The sequence below is a fragment of the Pollicipes pollicipes genome, unplaced genomic scaffold (genome assembly GCF_011947565.3).
Source record: "Pollicipes pollicipes isolate AB1234 unplaced genomic scaffold, Ppol_2.1 Scaffold_5724;HRSCAF=6776_pilon_pilon_pilon, whole genome shotgun sequence".
NCBI classification, from domain to species: Eukaryota; Metazoa; Arthropoda; class Thecostraca; order Pollicipedomorpha; family Pollicipedidae; genus Pollicipes; species Pollicipes pollicipes.
This window is the reverse complement of record NW_023596746.1, coordinates 12,487,300-12,501,911: the sequence shown is the minus strand read 5'-3', so window position 1 is coordinate 12,501,911 and position 14,612 is coordinate 12,487,300. Positions and strand designations below refer to the sequence as shown.

At 52.8% G+C, this 14,612-nt stretch overlaps 2 protein-coding genes and 1 long non-coding RNA gene across 3 annotated transcripts; 1 reads left to right on the top strand and 2 right to left on the bottom strand.

Moving 5' to 3' along the window:
• Window positions 1–527: 527 nt before the first annotated feature.
• Window positions 528–2,681, bottom strand: LOC119102683 (zinc finger protein 467). Its single transcript, XM_037226141.1, has 4 exons — window positions 2,483–2,681; window positions 1,615–1,863; window positions 1,095–1,237; window positions 528–813 (listed from the first exon to the last, which is right to left on the bottom strand). Exons 1-4 carry the CDS (start codon window positions 2,516–2,518, stop codon window positions 528–530), a joined length of 714 nt encoding a protein of 237 aa, XP_037082036.1. The 5' UTR covers window positions 2,519–2,681.
• Window positions 2,682–3,304: 623 nt separating this feature from the next.
• LOC119102682 (PR domain zinc finger protein 15) lies at window positions 3,305–7,372 on the bottom strand. Its single transcript, XM_037226140.1, has 7 exons — window positions 7,289–7,372; window positions 6,469–6,560; window positions 5,794–5,973; window positions 5,377–5,499; window positions 4,448–4,636; window positions 3,667–3,845; window positions 3,305–3,320 (listed from the first exon to the last, which is right to left on the bottom strand). The coding sequence occupies exons 1-7, from the start codon at window positions 7,332–7,334 to the stop codon at window positions 3,305–3,307; spliced, it is 825 nt and encodes a 274-aa protein (XP_037082035.1). The 5' UTR covers window positions 7,335–7,372.
• Window positions 7,373–9,989: 2,617 nt separating this feature from the next.
• LOC119104010 (uncharacterized) lies at window positions 9,990–14,612 on the top strand. The gene is made up of 3 exons (XR_005094854.1): window positions 9,990–10,055; window positions 10,426–10,553; window positions 14,480–14,612. It is a non-coding gene; the product is annotated as an uncharacterized LOC119104010 (long non-coding RNA).

Here is a 14,612-nt window from a genome sequence, read left to right as displayed (position 1 = left end):
TTTTGTCGCGTGATGGCCGTGACGCATGCTGACTGCAGTGCCCGTAGTGGTAAAAACTGTCAGTTGACTGCAAATGTTGACTGCAGTCCGTGTACTCATAAAATTGGTATGGCTTTGTACAAAATGTCCTGCATTTCATTTCTTGCTGTGTCGCATGACACTGACGCAAAACACGCTGCAAACCACTTCTTGTAGTCTCAACAACAGGTGCATTGCGCAAGGAAAAAACAACTGCCTCATGAGTTTGTGCGTAACAGGCCTTGCAATCGATTAAACGTGATACATATAATTGCACCATGTAAATATCGACCACATTTCACAACATCTCTCGTGAAGACCCATGGCAAAACATCTAAAACTAAAAAACAAGTGTTAACAGGATTATCAAACTCGTAACCCAGTTTATAAACCCATGTGCAAATGTACCGCCACGATGCCAAATGGTTCCACGTCACTTTCCTCAGGCCTCGTCTGTCTCCACCCGTTGAGAGGTAGGGTATAATCCGCTCCCCCATCCCACGCAGGGGCTACGTCTGTCCGTCGAAGGTGATGTCCATCTCGGGCACATCAATCACGTAGAGCAACACGCCCGAGTCGGCGTCCGCGCCGTCCACCAACAGCGCCGCCGACGGCGAGCGCGCTAGGCTTGAGTCCAGCGTGTCGCCGGCAGGTGGCAGCGCCAGCAGCAGCGTGCTGCTCGGCTCGAGCGTGAGGATCGAGTCGGCGGAGCGGCCGGCACTGTAGAGCGAGTCCAGGAAGCCATCTGCCGACCACTGCTCCTCTTCCGCCCGATGCATCTTGGCCATGTGACGGCTGAACACAGAGACGCCGCACCGTCAGCGCCCTCTCTGAACAGGAGGGGGGGGGGGGGGGGGGGGCACAACGCGGGCTACCAAGCGGGCAGAGCAAGCGCATGGTCACAAACAAGTCGCAATCATTTAGACAAACACCACTTACTCCGCGTCTCAAATATAACAATGGCATACCCAGAAGTTCTCCCCACAGTACTCAGTTTTAAGTGACGACAGCTGCTAACCGAGACCGAGGTGCACCAGCCGTCTGTCCCAAGAGCGAACTCGCCGCGGCTAGCGCACCCAATGCTGCTCTTCAGCCGCGTGGTCATGTGGCAGAAGGGACACTCGTACTGGCCGCTGCCGTGCGCCAGTGAGACGTGGCGCTGCAGGTCACGTGGCTTCAGGAAGGTGCGCGAGCACGCCGAGCAGCGATGGGTCCGGCCCTGCGGGCGGACGCACAAGGGTCACCGAACCGTCATGGTCATCTGCAGCATGACAATCTTTGATCACAGTTTCCAACACCCCGACACGACGCATGGCAAGTGTGCACGGTCGACAGCCTTTCGATCACGTGGACGGCCCTCCACCTCTATTTAACCGTATCTGTTGTGCTTTCGAAGTCCCCAGTCTGACCTCGACATGCGTTCTGCTCAGAAAAGCGGTCCAACTTCCAGACTTAACCGCTTTCCTAAACACAAGGTCTGCGTGGCACAAACCAATGCTCCTCCTCCGAAAAATGGAGCGCACGACGTTAACTACGGCCCCACTCCTCTCCACCCTGCAGCCGCCCGTAAGACCCCTCCGTTCCTCCTTCACGGACCTGGCTATGCTCCAGCTGGTGGTGCTTCAGGTGATGGCGGCTACTGAAGCACTTGCCACACGTCTCGCACTTGTTGGCCAGCCGGTGGTCGGGCTCGTGGGTGCGCCTGTGCCGCTCCATGTTGACCTTCTGCACGAACGGCTTGCCGCACACATCGCAGGGGAAGCGCGCGTCACCCGTGTGCAGGCGCACATGAACCGCCAGCGACTTGGCGGACTTGAACCGTTTGTCGCAGTGCGGGCAGGGCACCTGACGGCGAGAGGGGGGGGGGGGGGGGGGCGTTAGGCGGGGTACCGTCGCAGTGCGCACAGGGCACCTGGCAGCCAGCTGGGCATCACACGGGCCACCGTCGCAGGTGCCCTGTGGGCAGGGCACCTCATAGCGAGCGGGGTGTTAAACAGGACACCGTCGCAGTGCAGGCAGGGCACCTGATGGCGAGTAGGGGGTTACACGGGGTACCGTCGCGGTGTGGGCAGGGCACCTACTGGCGAGTGGGGGGTTACACGGGGTACCGTCGCAGTGTGGGCAGGGCACCTGACAAGGAGCAAGGCGTCACACGGGGCACCAGTCAAGAGAGGTTGCTGTGTCCACAGTGATGGTACCATTGTAGTAAAGGCAAATGTACCCCCCCCCCCCCCCCCCCCCCCCCCAGTGAGTATACAACGGCGCAGAGACGTGAACATGGGGCAAATAACATTGATATGTAAACATCTCTGGTCATGGGTTTCTTCACGGGATTTTTCCAGTACAACATTCAAATGCCATGGACCACCACTAAGAATTCAGGGAGGCATCTGGGACGTGAGAGAAAGACCGCTTTTCCCGTCACCCCTCTGAAGACCAGAGCACCTCAAACGACAGGACTGACCTGCGCCTCCGCGTGCGTCGCCAAGTGTGCCATCATCGTGTCCTTCCGCTTGAACTTCTTAAAGCACACTTCGCAGGCGAACTGGCGCTCGGCGTGCGTGAACCGGTGCAGCCAGAGCGCCTTCTTGCTGCCGAACGTCTGTGCGCACACCTCGCAGACGGCGGCGGAGGCGGCCGGACGCGCGCCGGGCGACGCTGGCCGTTCGGGCGACGCTGGCCGCTCGGGCACCGGCCGCTCCGGCGCCAGCCGCGAGCACACGTGCGCGGCGAGCTGCAGGCGCGCGCGGAACCGCTGGCCGCACGTGGAGCAGCGGTGCGGCAGCTCGTGCGCGCGCGCGTGCTCGGCCAGCGCCGGCGCCGAGGCGAGCCGGGCGCCGCACTGCCGGCAGGCGACGGCGCCATCCCTGCGCAGCTGTTCGTCGGCGCCGCACAGCGCCTCGTGGCGGCGCAGCGCAGCGCCGCCCGAGAAGCGCCGTCCACAGCACGAGCACGCAAAGCGCTGCGAGTGTATCGCCGCGTGTTTCTGCAGGCTGCTGGCGCTGACGAAGCGGCGCGAGCACTGCGGGCAGGGCAGCAGGCCGGCGACAGGCAGGCGCGTGCGGCAGACGTGCGCCGCTTGGGTGGCCGCTGAGGCGAACTGGCGACCGCAGTCGGCGCAGCGCAGCGCGCCCGAGTGCCGGCGAAGGTGGCGCCGCCAGACGGCCGCCGAGGAGAACAGCCGGCCGCAGTGCGGGCAGGCGAGACCCTCGGCGGCGCGTTGCGGCCCCGGGCACGGGTGTGAGAGCAGGGACGGGCGTCTTGCAAACGTCTGAAGAGGACACGGTCAGATCAGAGGCGAACTATGCGGGAGGTGCACAGGGTCACAAGGCGACGACGCAAGAGGCCGCGGTCACCGTGCCGCCCCGGGAGCTGCGACCAGTGGCCCCACCTGGAGGCAGCTGTGACCACGGGCTCACCCTTAGATCGGCATGCTGGTGGGCCCACCCCGGAGACAGCTGTGACCACGGGCCCACCCTAAGATCGGCATGCTGGTGGGCTCACCCCGGAGACAGCTGTGAGAACCGTTGGTCCCAACGTTGGAGACAACTGACCCACACCTTGAGGCAGCTGGTGCAGCGGTGGTCACCGCGGTGGCGGCGCAGGTGGGCCAGCAGCGCGCGGCCCGTGGCGCAGCGGCGGCTGCACAGGGCGCAGCTGGTCTCGGATGTCTCGGCCGCCAGGTGGCGGGCGTGACGCTGCAGCAGGTGGTCCGCTAGCGCCACCTCGCCGGCCGGGCTCTGCTCGCAGAGGGGACAGTCCCGGCTTGGCCCGGCCGCCGCCGCCGGCCCCTGCCTCTCTGTGTTGGCAGGAAGAGCAGGCGCTGCCTGCGAACGGGGACGGTGCATAAACATGGCAGGAGCAGTTCATAATGTGAAGTTAACATAACAAAGTGACAAGCAAGGATGAGTGGGTACCGGAGAACACTTGCCTAGGAGGTGCCTAGGATGTGTTAACGTTCTGTGCAATTTCATGACCGTCGTCGGAGTTAAATCATTAACGTTACAGAATCAATCTCGTGGCTGCGTTTAGGCAATCTCAATCATCAGTACTCGCGAGTGTCGCCAGCGTGAGCGAGTTACGCCTGCGCGGTCACGCTGTGTCACCTGTACGTCCGCCAGGCGCCGCCAGCAGGGATTGACCTCAGCCAGATGGGTAGGTCCAGTGACATGGGAGGGGACTGATTTTGATGGACAGGGTCGGTAGGCCCAGTGACATGAGAGGGGACTGGTGATGATGGACAGGGTCGGTACGTCCAGTGACATGAGAGGGGACTGATGATGGACAGGGTTGGTAGGTCCAGTGACATGGAAGGGGAATAATGACGATAGACAGGGTTGGCAGGTGGGGCCAGACGTCGGATCGCATGACGTCGCAGAGAACTGACGCCGCCCCGGTCCGAGCGTCCCGAGCCAGCAGCGGGACTGACCTCGGCTGGGTGGCCGGGGCTCCGCTCCCGTATCAGCACCACCTCGGTGACGTCGGGCGGCGGCTGGCCCGGCACGCCCACCGCCAGCGTGTGTCGCAGCTTCTGGGCGTAGAAGGGCGAGTACCAGACTCGCAGCTCGGAGCCAGCCGGGACGGCGCGCCGCACCAGGTAGTAGATGTCCTGTCCCATCTGACGGACACAGCCGCTTACCGTCACACGCGGCCGTGTTGTGCACGGACCTAAAATGCCATCGACCGGTAAATTGTATGATATTGGCACCTTTTATCATTAGTTATTATGTCAATACACAGTACTGCTGCATACGCCCTGAGTGACGGGACGTCAAACTGATGATGGGCGGGGCAGACCGTGCCGTGCACTGCGGCGCATTCAGTATTCGCCCTGCACGCAGCCGCTGACCTGCCATTACATGATCAGATGGTAGAATCATGGCACAGGCACTGCTCACATTGCATAAGCACTGCTTGGTGTGGACAATGATTGCGGGAATCGCCCGTTGAAAAGACGGGCGCTGCATTAAAAAATGCAAACAAATGCACCTTCAGCAGCCTGGACAAATGTTTTCGAAAAATGAGTCTTGTACCATGCAAATGTATGTGATGAAAGTGGAGCCACACTGACCCTGTTGTGGTGATTATGATGGCTAATAAAAGATTACTAGCTGGGGTGTTATGCTATGGATGTCGGAGTCTGACTCGTCTGAGCCTCAAGGACAAGGCAAGTCCACGTCACCCTGTCCAATTTGCAAAAAGCTTCCCATTTTCTACAAACCTTGAAAAAGTCCCTCCAGTCAGACCTGCGTCGCAGGTCTGGCCTGCGTCTGCGTCTCCAACCATCCGACCCACACTAGGAGCACCCCATCGGGCCATGCTCCTCCCTTCCCCCGCAGCTAACGCCCGGCCACGTGCCTGCAGGCAGACCAGGTTCTGCAGGTGTGGCTCCGAAGATGGTGACACCAGACACATCCAGTTGCACTGATCCTCATCACTGGTATCCAGAAACTGGTCTGACCCGTCGCTGGTGCCAAACACCTGCATGGCGGACAGAAGAGGCCATATGACAACTTAAATGGCGCTTGTGTTACGCATAGCACACTTTCACGATGCTCTGACAAGGGGGATGTTGGAGGTCAAGCAGCTCCTTAATTGCATTGCATGAAATCTTAACACTGCATTTTCAGGCTTGTATATTACGATTATGAATCATACTGGTAAGCCAACCGCACATCCTCTTTTCACAAGCAATAATAGATGGGAAGTGGACAAATAAAATAACTGGACATGCTGGGATGCCGACAGCGTTTGACGATAAGTGCCCTCTCTTGCCTTTAACGGAAACTGGTGGTTGGCAATGCTGTCGATGCGCGGCGCCACCATCGGTCCGAACAACGTGCCGGTCTCCAGCTGGGTGGTGGATGTGACGGACACAGTAGAGTCGAGGTGGAGGCGCAGACCCAACATGGACGGTAGAGTGACACGGGCCCGACTGGTGATGCTGTCACAGACCTACCACACACACCAATGAAAAAACATCAACCATGGGTGGGTTGCATCACATGATCATGTCAAACATTTATCAAACATTCACTGAATGAGATATTCTATCCTTTCTGTCACATTTTCAGCATTCATCAGTGGAGACAAAGACAGGGCCAGGGACAAGGGACATGACACAGGAGGCAGGAGGAGAGAGTGGGAACAAGACAGCAGCATTATTTCAAAGACTACATTGTGCATGGTGTACATTGGCATACAAGTCATCATGTTGTTGATAACTTGTTACAGGAGTAAAGCATGGATTCAACTTCAGCCGAGCTTCCAAACCATGCAACAATTGTGGTAATCATTTAGTTTAACCACCATGTAGAGCCACTAAAAACATTAGCAACCAAGCACTTCCCTTTTCAACTCAAATTCCTCAAACAGTTTTCACTAAGGTAGAATTACCTGCATCAGGCTGAGTGCTTAATACTAAACAAGATATGCAGCCCAGAAACATACCCTGGGAGCTTCCAGAAGCAGCTGACAATCCAAGGTCAGATGCTTCCCTCCACACATGTCACAACATGCTAAAACATCTTCTGGCAGGGGGCCTGCGAAGTAACATGACAACTGACAGATTTTTTTACATGCACGTGTACAAAATATTTGCCTTGCAGGATGTCATCATTGGATTGCTGTGATCTATGGAGTGAAAAAGAGAGAAGCTGGCATGCCTATATACAAAACATGTATCCTCACAATATGGGAGAAATAGCTGCAGATAATGCTCTTGGCAGGAAACTAACTTAAGGCACATGCATTATACAAACTTGAAGCATTACACTTGTTTGATTACTTAACATACATTAGACTGTTGCACTGTCTAAGACAGGTTGCACCAAAATGATCAAATTCGTACACATTAACTACAAAATTGCATTAGCAAAACACCTCAAGAGTATTGGTAACATCATAAAGCTTAAGATTATAATGCACCAGGTACCAGGTTCCAGGTAACAGGATCAGATTCCACTTTCCAGGGTGACAGATTCAACACTTCACGACCCTTTCATCTATTAGACTACTAGTAGTAATGCTAGTAAATAGTAGTCATCCACCCTAGCCTTGTTGTCAATCACCAACTGCTATGTTTTTCAATGACTTACTAAATCAACCCGCACATTATATTTCTAAGTGAACTTCGTTCAAAGAAACTTAGTTCAACAAGCACACAGTGAAGTCAAAAAGCATGTCAAAACCCGAACTTCATTTCGAGCATCATTACCACACCATTTAGTCTTGTGTGCACTGGGAGCTACGACAAAATTCTATTACATACCAGGAAGAAGGCCGTCCTGACCAAAAAGTCCGTCAGGAAAATCCATTGTCCCCAAATCCCAATTCTATCTGTGTGCCAGTTTACATCGTTGAGCGGCACGCGAGCACACAAGGCCAAGGCCGTATGAAACAGGTAAAACCGTCTGATGATTCTCGCTTCATCTTCGCCTAACCTTAGCGTACGTCACTGGAGCAGTGACTTCAATGCGCGGCGAGCCACTAGGCGCCGGCCGTAATGCTGACCAACGACCGGAACCGTGGGTGTAGGAACAGGAGGTGGCAGCTGAGCCATGGCCCCCGCTTTCGAAGGTGGGAGACCAGCAATGTTAACTGCCCCCCATTGTTCAGATTACGGTTATGTCTAGGTTACTTCTGCACTACGTTGTAGATAAGTGCTGATTTCACCTGGTTCATTAGCCATCTTCCTCAAATTGCGCCACCTTTTTCATCCGGTCATGGCCATCATAGCCATGGCCATCGTCCGCTCATGGTCATGGCCATCGCTTAGTATCATAACCGCAGGGCTGACGCCACGCGGCACGTGAAGACTGCAACCGAGATTCGGGGCTGTTGTTGCTATGACTTACGAGCGAGCATGTTCAATACCATGCTACGTATTTTTTTATCAGTAATCAGTTCTGATTGAATCTTGAATGTTTTGAGACAAACATGGATTAGCCATGTTCTCGTAAGCCACTAGCCACTAGCTCCGTTACAGGGATCTTCTAGACTGAGTTTTGATATCACATGTAAAGCCACACAACTTTCCGTTTGGGCAGAGGGTGCCTCCCAAAACATTGAGGAGCAAGAACGCATTCCTGCCTTCCTCCTTCCGCTTGTCGGCAGGGAAGGGAAATGCAAGAATTACCCGCTCTATACTGTGCCACCCCTGGCGAGGACTGGGGATGATACAATGTGTAATTTCATGGTTATACAACACCCACTCGATCGACTATTGAGGCAGACCCTAAAAATACCTCTTGACATATTTTGCAACTCGTTGCCTGGGTAGAACTAAAAGGGATGTAGACCACCTGCTCTATATTGTTCCACACGCGCATCACACTTTTGTGGCCCACCCGTCGACTGACCTCCACATTAAGTGCCTGTGGCCAGGCCGCCTGTACTCAGGCCGTCTGTACCCAGAATGGCTTTATCCAGAACGCCTGCATCCAGACCACCCGTACCCAGGCCGCCGTGAGGCTCGCTAATGCCAAGGCAGGCGCGCCCTACCAGGGAAAACACTGGACGCCTGGTTACACGGCGAGAGTAAGGACGAGGATAGTGCGGAGCCAGCGCCCCGTGGAACTTGGGTGGTGAGCGCATATCAACGTTACGTCAAACCCACGAAAAACCTCGGGCTCTCGGCATCGTGACCTGTAAGTCAAACGGAGCTGATACTGTGCTAGGGGGATTTAACGCACCAGACAAGCAATGTTATCAGCTCGCAAGGAGATGTGAGTGGTTTTCAATGCGATGGAGCCGCATGATAGTTGGTAAAAAAGTTCATTTCCGTGGCGTCCGGGTAACAAAATGAGTAAGTTTAGCTATATTTTGAACTGTGGTAATACGATGTAGACATTTGTACCCTCATATCTTTATTTAGAAAGCCAACACACGAAAAGAGTTTTCTGCAGAATACGATACTAAGAACGGACATTATGCAAAGTTGACATAATAAACATCGGCATATGTCACGAGGCCTTTTTCCCAATTTATCTAGATGGTTTTTTTGCTTTTAGTTTGATTGCCTAAATGACTGCGATGCCAACAGCACATACTTTCGTAATATTTCACGAATTTGTATTATTGCTACAGCGCTAAGGACATGCAAATGCCTTGGGTCATATCTCGTGAGCCTCAGGTCAGGTGTCCTGGTATTGTGACCGGGTTGATTCTACGCATCACATAACTTGTACGATTTTTCGGTGAAACATGAAACATGACCGGATGGTCGGGTTGCCCTGGGTGGGAGACGACACCAGCTTGTGGGCTAGGTCGATGTTAACAGGCTAGGTAACGCCACAACTTATTCAAATTTCTTCTGAACTGAGATGTGCATTAATTTATTTTTCGCTGTCATTTCATGCGTTAAAATCACCCCTGCAGCACTGCGCGAGTATCCCGGCCATTTCGCCAGCTGAGTGTTGCAATGCTCTCTCTCTCTCTCGTGTCATGCAATATCTTGGCAAAATGTCATCGACGGCAGGACAGTGCAATGGTCTTAAAATATTGCAAGCAATTTTCCTCCAAAGGTAGCTCGTAGGCATGAAATCAAGTATGACTTGGGTCGTTGTGGCGTAGCAACCGAAAGTAATATGCAATAGCAAATGCTAAAAGTGGCGTGATCTCCATGACGTTGGCGTGGTCGCTACCATGCTGCATCTGCTACGCTGCATTCTTCAAACTGAGCCCCAAAAATTGGTTCCATGGGCCACGTCCGCTGGCGTCCTTTAGCCAGCAATGTGCCAAACCCCCGGGCAGTGGCAGACCTTGACTCGCGGACAGGCCGACATCTGCCGGTGACTTTGAGAACCACGGCCAGGCATGTCCTGTTCCCCTGCTGGCGCGGGCGTCTTCGTGCGCCCAGTCCGCTGGTGGCTTGAACTCAGGACAGTGGAGGGTGGTGCGAGGAACAGGGGAGAATGAGGTACAGGAACAGGGGCTGGGGAGGCTGGAGTCGGATCCGGGTCACCGGCTGCGGATCGTGGTCTGGCGTTGGCACGTGGCAGAAGGTGGTGGTCTTGATCGGCTCAGTCGCGTCGGTGGTAAGTCTAAATAGAAGTAAGCCTGATCGGCCCTCAGTCGCAGCTGCTTTTTCCATATCTTAGCTTCATATTCTTGAAGTCCGTGGGGAGTAGGCGCAGTACCGCGTAACATGTTTGTGCATGCGTTGTCTGCGGATTTGATCTGCATGTAATGTACGCTTTGAGTGCCGGGTGTCCAAACGTGTGGACGCCTGACGTTCAAACCCTTGCATTCATATTGAGCGAGGCACGTTCTATCGATCAATAAACAAAGGCGGTTTTCATCACACCTGTGATCATAAACCGAACGTGCCATATCCCGATCACGCCATATATTGCTGGCCGAACGGTTTGCCTTCCCGACTGCCAATGAGACAATGTACGGCGGCAGGTGTTCGGCATTCTGCTGCTATATTTCGGTTTGCGCATGTGGTGGAAGATGTCCGGCGATGACTCCGAGGCCACACAGTACATGGTCGAACGTCTGGAGAAAGCTCACACACCTCTCGACTTGGTCAGGTGAGGGCGCTATCACCACTCGTCCTTCGTCACCACGCGCTTAGGCTAGTACCAACGGCGACCAGGGATAACAAGGGATTCGTCAGACGAAATCTGAACGTGCCATTCGCCAACCGTCTGGTGACATGACAGGTCGAATCAGTGATATCAGCACGAAACGCCATGAGCCCCTGGTTTTTCGGCATCATGAGTTTGGCGATTTCATACCGGCGATCATCAGCCTTCAAAATAACAGGAGACACTGCCCCCCCCCCCCTCCCCCCGGAGCCGCATTTTGCTCCTTTTCACCATAAGAGGTTCCCGATAGAAAGTCCAAAATCAGTATGAGCATCCTTACTGAGATCCGCCACTTTCAACAAAGTCCCTTGCTGTGCCCGTGATAATATTGATTGATTGAACCCATTTTGGGGTGGGTGTTATGCAATGTTAGCCGATAATTCAAGCCTTCAGCAAGGCGGAGCAAGGGATGCAAAGCTAACAGAAAGGTCTGTTTTTGGTATAGATAAAACAATAGTCGTAGCAATGTTCATCGAAAAAAAAACTGGGAAATGGAGATAGAGATGCGTTGTTATTTCGGCACCATGCCTGTATTGTCACGAAAAGCAGGAGTCTCCTGGCTTTTTCCGATCAATAAGACTATGACTACTGTCTTATGCATGTGAATAACGTTCCTTGTTAATGCACTTAACAACTTAGGTAAGCTTTGTTTTTGCCCAACCTCCTGTTTTGACAAACGGATTACACAGTATTGATCTGGCTCTGCGTCGGGTCTGTGGTAATTATTGGACAAGATAGTCTCGTTCGTCTTTCAGGCTGATTCACCAGTACTATGACGCTAGGAATGATCGAGCCCGCAGATGCATCCCATGTGTCGGCTATTTTTGCCTTACCGTTTGGCTGGCGCCAGACGCCTCTGCCCACGCCTGTCCGATTGTCCTGGCTTTCCGCGCTCTCTCAAGGGGCTCGCAACAAAGCTGTACTACGCCGCACGGGCCAGCTCGGAATACCGCTGGGAGTAGGATCACACCTCTCGGACGACGACTGCTTGAAAAATATGTGCGCCGTGTGGTGCCTGAGTTTGCCGGCGGTAGGTGTGTGTCGGCGTATTTGATGTTTATCATTTGCTTTAAATTAATTTATCTAAAAAGTGAGCTATAACTAACGGTTCATGTGATCCATCGCGGAGAATTAATGTTTTCCTTCTCGGGGGGTTGATGCCAGGAGACTTCAAAATGAGATATAGTCAAAATGCTTTGACATAGGTGTTGTAACGCATAGTTTATATTCTTGCATTGCAATCCGATGTCGATTGTATCTTCTCCTTTCACTGGTTTGGACCAGTTTCGGCATATGAACTTTTGAAGGCAAACTTTTGAAAGCTTTTAGGATGCGACATCGACCGCAAAGCTTGTAACAAAACACGAATGTTGAAATTCTGCTGTGGGAGGTTCTCCAACGGCTTTGGAGCTTTATCATGGAAATCGAGTCATGCTTTCAAAACTTGGAAGACATTTTCCTTATCTCATATACCGCGGATGGTGGCGCAACCGCTGAATCCAGCGGGGGCCAGCCTAGATTATTGTAAATATGATACGTGCGACATAACTATCTCCAATATGTCGGATATTGCTTTGAATAACGGATGTAGGATTTTGGCACTGCGGTACCAGCAGTCGGTAACAAACCAGCACACGCCCTTTCGTACTTCAGCGATGTACCGGGGGCGCTTTACCTGGTACCTGGCACTGATAGCCGGGGCGCGCTCGGAGGGTGCGTTGTTAATTCGAGTCCACCGACATATCCAAGCTGATAGATGTACCAGATTCACCGGATAGCTAGGCCTCTATGTGAACTTGTTTGTGCAAAATTTGCAGGTCTCTGAGCTATGACTTTTGGCTCAAATAACGTCGAAGAAGATCCAACTTGAGAACCACGTCTCATGTGCCTTCAGACCTCTCGCGCCCCAGCTTTACCGTGGTACCTTTTCTAGGCCAAAGGCTGTTCGGATTCACATCAGGTCTGTGACCTCATCTGACCAAAGAAGGTCAAAATTAGCAAAAATCTTCAATGATAATTTGTATACTTGAACGTAGCATAACCGTCATGAACGGCAAGTTGATGAAAACTAAAGCTTGGTGGAGCTTATTTTAGGTCATTTACCAGTCCTGCCTTCGTGAGTTTAGTATGGTTGTGTCGACGTTTTCCTGATCAAGGGACTGGAAATGGGCGTCATAAACTACCCCAAGGCTGCCAATGAGAAAGCTGTTTGGTGTTTACCCTGATTTGACCTTCCTAACTGAATCATGGTCAGTATAATGACGCTTTACCCTGATTGCAATTGTCCGATTGTCTAGTGAGGTGCGCGTTATTTTGATTGTTTTAATACTTTCCATTTTCGCTCCGACTCGCATCGGACCGTAATGCGACGCTACGAAAGCGACCGGTGTTTGCCGTTTGACCGCCCGACCGTTCGCTGTTTGTCCGCGACTGGGATAGCCCGCGGTCGGTGACCGCAGCTGCGCCCACAGCCAGGCACCGCCAGAGGACGGGATGGAACGCGCCGAGCATTGCGACCGCTCTGACACCCTTCTGGGCGGACCTGGTCGACTTCAATAGATCGATCGGGATGGGGAACGGGGTGACAACGGATGACATAGCTCCAGCGGAACGGGGTGACACCGCGCGCGACACGGGTTCCACTGCATTTGTTCGAGAATCATTTCGCTGGAATGCACAACGGCTTAAGACTGCCATGCTGGGGCCCCTCACTAACCCGACCTGTGGTCCCTGGACTTATGCTTTGGTGTATCCTCGAAAACCACATGGATAAGCCAGCAAACATTCAAAAGTTCAGGCCACATTCAGACTTAAGATGCAGGGAATCATTGTGCACAAATGATCGGACGATCAGGCACCTGTAGCAAGATCAGCTGCATGGTATTCTGAACCGGCAGGGGCCATCTGGGGTACCTTTTGTTGGCACGATTCGACAGGTGTGAAATCTGATGGCTACCTTTCACTTGTCGTGTTCCTGCATTCAATTTGCGCTAAAAAACCATCAGTCACGATTGTGCGACAAATACACTAGGCGCTGTTGAAGAGAACGCGAGTTAAGTTTTATCTGGACCTTCTTATACTTTTGAAAGCTTCCGCATATTGCAATCAATCGTTTTTTTCAGTCCAGGTGTTGTCAAACGAAAAACTTGTCGAACATTTGCAGACTGGCCTAACTATGAAGGAATTGACATGATAAAGATATAGCTGTAGCTGCATGGCGTAACTCAGTCCAAAATGCATATGCCTCTAATTGTGATGCATCTGTGTACTTATTGCCTAATCGTTCCAAAAAACATCCATTTCTTCGGGCCAGTATTCGCTTTTTGTTCACATGTGGTGGTTCAGGGCGACGTTTGGGGGCTCAAATAAAAATTAGAAAGGGGAGGGGCTCAGGTCTCCCGGAACGCATATAAAGCGATGCCCCGGCTGGTGTGTACCTGCACACTGCTAATACCGTTCCTGAAAACTATGAGGTACCTCTGCTTTGAATGCACATGCTGACTGGTCCTAACATTCGCATGACCTACAACAAAGACCGCTGCTTACACTGAGTGAGCTGCACTGCTCTACCTCTGAAGTCTGCTGTAATATTGATGAATAAAGTTACACACCCATAAATTGCTGCAGTCTGATTTATGCTATCTGGTGTGCTCCAATGTAATTTTTCCAAGGCAAAATGTATACCATGCGTGTCTAGGTTAGTACCGTATCCGTATCTTAACTGCATGCCATGAGTGTCTAGGTTAGTACCGTATCCGTATCTCAACTGCATGCCATGAGTGTCTAGGTTAGTACCGTATCCTGTCCACACTCGTTTCTCTGCTTGTTTTGGTGCCCATTGACGCATTGTTTCGCCCATATCTGTTCAGAATCAAGTGGGAGCACGACATTGTGCGCCAGGAATGCAGCGCAGAGAGAAATCCATGTGAGTGCAGCCTGGTGCTGCGAAACCGGAGGACGTACCGAACAGTTATCGTCATCTCCTTCATCATCTTCGCCATC